Source organism: Cimex lectularius, unplaced genomic scaffold, assembly GCF_000648675.2.
Source record: "Cimex lectularius strain Harlan isolate CLEC.00 unplaced genomic scaffold, Clec_2.1 scaffold1, whole genome shotgun sequence".
Taxonomy (NCBI): Eukaryota; Metazoa; Arthropoda; class Insecta; order Hemiptera; family Cimicidae; genus Cimex; species Cimex lectularius.
The window spans coordinates 3601608-3606822 of record NW_019392813.1 but is presented as its reverse complement, the minus strand read 5'-3'; the positions used below and the strand labels follow the sequence as shown (position 1 = coordinate 3606822).

Below are 5215 nucleotides of genomic sequence, written 5' to 3'. Positions count from 1 at the left end.
GACACAAATTCAAAACAGAATATTGGAAAGTTGATTAAAGATGATTAAGAAATCAAGGTTAGGATTGGGATTGGTCCTACTTAGGATTTTATTTCATTGCAACTTTATTAAGTTTTGAATCAAGTTGTTGATCTATCCCAAGACAGAAAATAAAAGCAGAAGTGCTCAAGGAAATGTTCTAGTCCCAAATCAAGTCTCTGTCATATCCTTAAACTAGAAAATGAAAGCAGAAGTGCTAAAAGAAGTGTACTTTCGTTCCTCTGTCTTCATGTTATCTTATGTTTAAATCACAGGCTCTTTGTGCTATCATATGTTCATGTATAACCTGGTTTGAGTTTCTTCAGCAAACATGATGTCTCTGAAGTTAAGAACGATGGTCGCTACTGTCATGAGATGCTGAATAAGTAGGTCTAGTCAAATTAAAATTGGATCATTGAGCACTCCAACACAAATTCAAAACGGAACATTAGAAAGTTGATTAAAGATGATTAAGAAACCAAAAAGTACGATTGGGATTGGTCCTATTTAGTATTTCATTTTATTACAACTTTAAGTCTTGAATCAAGTCTTTGATCTATCCCGTCAGAAAATAAAAGTAGAACTGCTCATGGAAGTGTTCTTGTTCCAAATCAAGTCTCTGTTCATGTATTTATACATAATTTCAGCAGTTAACAAATAGACTTTAATTATTTTGTCCATAGGCAACAAAAGACAATTAAAATAATGTTTATCACACTGGATAAATTACCTGTACAAATGACACCTTAAAAACATTAGCAATTATTTAAGACAACTGGCATGGTTTTACATTTAATTAATTATTTTTTCTGGATAAATTTCTTCAAGTGGAACTCGATTGAAGAGATTGGATGCTATGTTTTTGAAAACTTCAGAAATAGATTCTTCAAACCCAGGTTTTACTTCCCAAAGAACTTCTCTCCAGTATTTGTTGAGAATTCTGTTCATAACATTGTCTGAAATTTAGAGCAAACATAAAAACCGTTTTTGTAGACTCCAGCATGGTCTCGTTTTGAAATTTTATATCGAAATACCTACTTAACTTTTTGTCACTGTTGAACGTGTCGAATTTTATGACCATGTTCGATGGGCTGAATTTGTAATCGAACTTCTCAAGATCAAAATACGTGTGCCTCCCTCTGGCCTTTTTATTTCCTTTAAGCTTTAAAACCCCTTTGACATTTTCTAAAAAAAAAAAAAGAAAAAAAAGAAAAAAAAAGAGAATATAATTAATTTCTTAGTTGTAAATAAAAATGCTATTCAATGAGAAACGAACGTAATTCAATGTGAGCTTTTCCTTTTCCTCTGATTGGAATTAGTAAGATTTTCCCATCTACTTCGTAATCTCCTTCCAAAATGAGTTTTTTGTTGAAAGTATGATATTCTGATTTATAAGCATCAATGTCAGTTCTTGAATTGCCCAAAATATAATACATATCTACAGTTTAATGACAAACAACTTATTACGCCTGTTTTGTAATATTAATTGTTGTGATACCACCAATTTCAACGTTACGAAATGTCATATTTATATTTAATGGTACATTTCCTCTGCCGATATCTAATACTGGAATGACAAGGGGTTCCAAGGGAGTCAGTCCAAGTTTAGGATAGCCTGGTAAAAAAAAAAATGATTTAACAATAATAAAAAAAAAATTAAACGTTTATTCACCTGCCGCTAGCTTGTGAAACGCATCTTCTATTGCTAACTGGAGACAATGTTGGAAATGTGGATCTGTCCGTGCACACTTGTGAAATATGGTAGCTAGAATAAATATATTAAAAATGGAAATTGATCCCGATCTATTTTTAAATATTTTCATTGTTTTTAATTTGTTTAAAGAAGGATACTATTTAAATTATTCAACTTTTTTAATATGCAAAATTTTTCTCATTTCCATTCCTTATTATTTTCTATATTTGGATAGTTGTATTATATTTCTGTTTTAGACTTGTTTCATAGAAAGTAAACAAACTAATTTTTTACATTTTACTTGTGTTCCTCATATTTTGACAAAATCATCATCATTTTTTATTTTCATTGAATATGAAGAACATTCTTGGGGCATTATATTTTCCATTACTCATTTAAATACATTAGAATTTTTTTTTAAAATTTATAATCAATGAAGGCTCCAATCTAAATGTATATTTACGCAATTTTGCTGCATCGGCGAACAGCCAGAAACCTATAAAGAGAGCCACAATGAACATGCTGAAGACCTCCAAGAATTCGACTAATCTTCTGAAACGGGAGTCAATTTATATTCCATTAAGTCCAAATCTCTTCCCAATGGAATTTTCTGCAAGTCATTTGTGAATTTTAACTAATTTTTGAAGTAAAGGAAATTTCCTTTTTGTGACTATTTTTAACTAAAAACAAATTTAGCCTGATAAAGAAATGACGTTGCTAAATTATTGGTGTTTATGTAATTATATACTAGCCAATTTATCAAGGGCTCTGTCCGGATTCAAACCAAGAACCGCTAGTGTGGCAAATACGAGTCAGACTCCCTAACCACTCGGCCACTGCAGTCCCATGAAATGATCTATAATAATTATTTTTTAAATTTCTTGTGATTTTTTACCATTTTCATTATACGTCCCTTCTTCAAGAAATTCTTCCAAAATCTCATTTCCAAACACTCCATCATTCTCCAGACTTACAATCTATATTCTTCCCATCAAATTGTCATAGAGTCTTGTGTCAGATCTTGGAGTTATTTCGATGAAAAACTTCGGCTTGTAATACATTTTTTTTTTTTTAATCCAGCATCCTCTAGGATTTTCTACAAGTCATTAGTTTTGTCTATACTAGTGTTCTACTAGAATAGCATACTGCACAGCAGCAGTGCTCTACCTGAACAAAAGAAAATTTAAAGAATGCAGAGGCTGATTCTTCTTAGGCTTATTAAAGGGTAACAAAATATCTCTCACAATGCGGCATATGTGATTGCGAGTGCAAAGCCGAATTGTCTTTTCACAGAACTGACTCGACTCATAAGGTACAGAACGGGGAAGGAAGGCTTAGGACATACAGGACAGACCCACAAGTGTTAAAAACTGGATTCATCCTGCCTGGTGATCAACAAATAATTGGACAAGATTGACCTGGGAATAAATATACTCATGGCAGTAAGGATGATGAATATGTGAAAGTGTGAATTCATAGTCATCATCAGGGTGTAAATATATTTGAACAGAAATTAAGATTGAGTGGCTTTTGGTTGAATAATCAGCCGAACAGTTGGCAGTAGACAAAGCCCTCGAGAGGGTGGCATCAGGTGACCAAGATTTGAAATGCGATCACCCTGAACTCTGCTCAATATGCTTATACATTGCTGCTTGTAGAGAAAATAAGATGCTCCTCATGGAGAGGGAAGCATAGTCACATAATTTCATTTTTGTGGGTTAGAGTGTATGGCTAAGTGACGATTTGCCTCTCTCCTACACCAGGATTCCTCTAGCAAGAAGATAGGACTTATGGAGCAACATTAACCAACACTAATAAAAAGAATGTTTCCTGTTTCCTGCCTTGGATGAATCACTTACAATAAATTACTCAAAAGTATAGGCTGACGCAAATTCTGACAGAATGGCAGACTTCCTGTATCAGTTCTCCATCACTAACAGTCCTGCAATCAATGGAGTGCTAAAGCGTCCAACTGGCTAGACTTCCTTTGCCACCAGTGCATAGTGACTCAAAGGTTACGATGGCCTCTGGCAAAGTATGCATTTCTGAGACTGAAATTCCTGCCGTGTTTTTTGAAATTAGCGAATGCCATTTTTATTTTACAAAACAATTAAAAACTTTTCATTTGTGTTGAAAATCTTTGTTTTCTAATACAGTTTAAACTATTAATCAACATCATAAATGTAATATTAAAGAAGCACATAATCAAATAAATGCCTTGGTATTAGGGTGTGCTTTCACCAGGAAAAAACACACACCTCTACAAAGCCCCAAAATCCATGTATACTCTTATTTTTTTTTCACTCTCTATTCCATACATACCAAGGGGCATCAACCATGTTCCTTAATTCTTGTTTTGGACATTTTGTAACAGCTATGTTAGTTATTTTGCCACAGAAACCGATTGGTTTAAGGAATTTGTTATAAATGATGATTTTGTTTTGGTTTAGTTTATAATGTACTGCCTGTGATTTTTCAATTTAATTAATACTTATACTTGTTTATTTTAATATATGTGCTTCAATACAATTTTCCTCTGAATGGAGTAAGAAATAGAAAGGGAATGTTGGTACAGTTTTGCTTTGGTGACAAGCCTCTGGTATAAAACAGAAACAAAATTGGCCTTAGGATGCCTCCCTGGGAAACATCAGCCTTACTTTCTAAAATTTCATAATATTCGTCTTTTTACTTTTTGGAAGCCTTTTTGAGAAGTGAGAGGTAGGAGGAGAGGAATAAAATGTCCACCTAATCGCAGGCCTCAAGGGCATTTAAAAAAAGAGTTAAAAATCAATTTGTTATACTGTTAAAAGACATTAACGACCCCATTATCGTTGGTAACGTCAGTAGGACAGGCATTTGAAAATATGAAAACAAATGTAATTGCGATTGCTTATTTAACGGAAACATCTTTAGTATTTTAACCATAGGATGTGAATGTGGACAAACCCAGCCTGTAGTGTGTGCCTGAAGTTCTTTTTGGTTTGCTTTTAAATCAAGATCCATTATATATATTTAGAACATATCTTTTATTATGAATCACACAAATACCCCCCAAACTGATTAATTTCTCAATAAATATTTAAATTACTTGACTGCAAACCCATGGCTGAAAAAAGTGAAAATAAATCTAATTTTTTATATTTTAATATAAAAGGTTTTTAGTCAGTTAAGGAACTAAAAGTTTGATGAAAAAAGCATATTATATGGTAGCGTATTATATGTATATTATATATACATTTGAGGTTTTCTAGGCGAATATTATATGGCATATTTGAGTTTGTAGTGCATATTGTATCACATTTGAGAGTTTTTGTAGTGCATATTATATCACATTTAGGTTTTTAGTTCATATTGTATGGCATTTTTGAGGTTTTTTTAGTGCATATTGTATGACATATTTGAGTTTTTTGAGCATATATTGCATATTTGAGGGTTTTTTAAGTGCATATTGTATGGCATATTTGAAGGCTTTTTAAGTGCATATTGTATGGCATATTTGAGGGT

The 5215-nt window shown here is 32.5% G+C and overlaps 1 protein-coding gene across 1 annotated transcript; it reads right to left on the bottom strand.

Moving 5' to 3' along the window:
• Nucleotides 1-616: 616 nt before the first annotated feature.
• On the bottom strand, nt 617-2316 carry LOC106663950 (protein takeout-like). Its single transcript, XM_014389214.2, has 6 exons — nt 2175-2316; nt 1691-1783; nt 1486-1633; nt 1295-1428; nt 1057-1203; nt 617-974 (listed from the first exon to the last, which is right to left on the bottom strand). Exons 1-6 carry the CDS (start codon nt 2230-2232, stop codon nt 811-813), a joined length of 744 nt encoding a protein of 247 aa, XP_014244700.1. The 5' UTR covers nt 2233-2316; the 3' UTR covers nt 617-810.
• Nucleotides 2317-5215: the final 2899 nt, after the last annotated feature.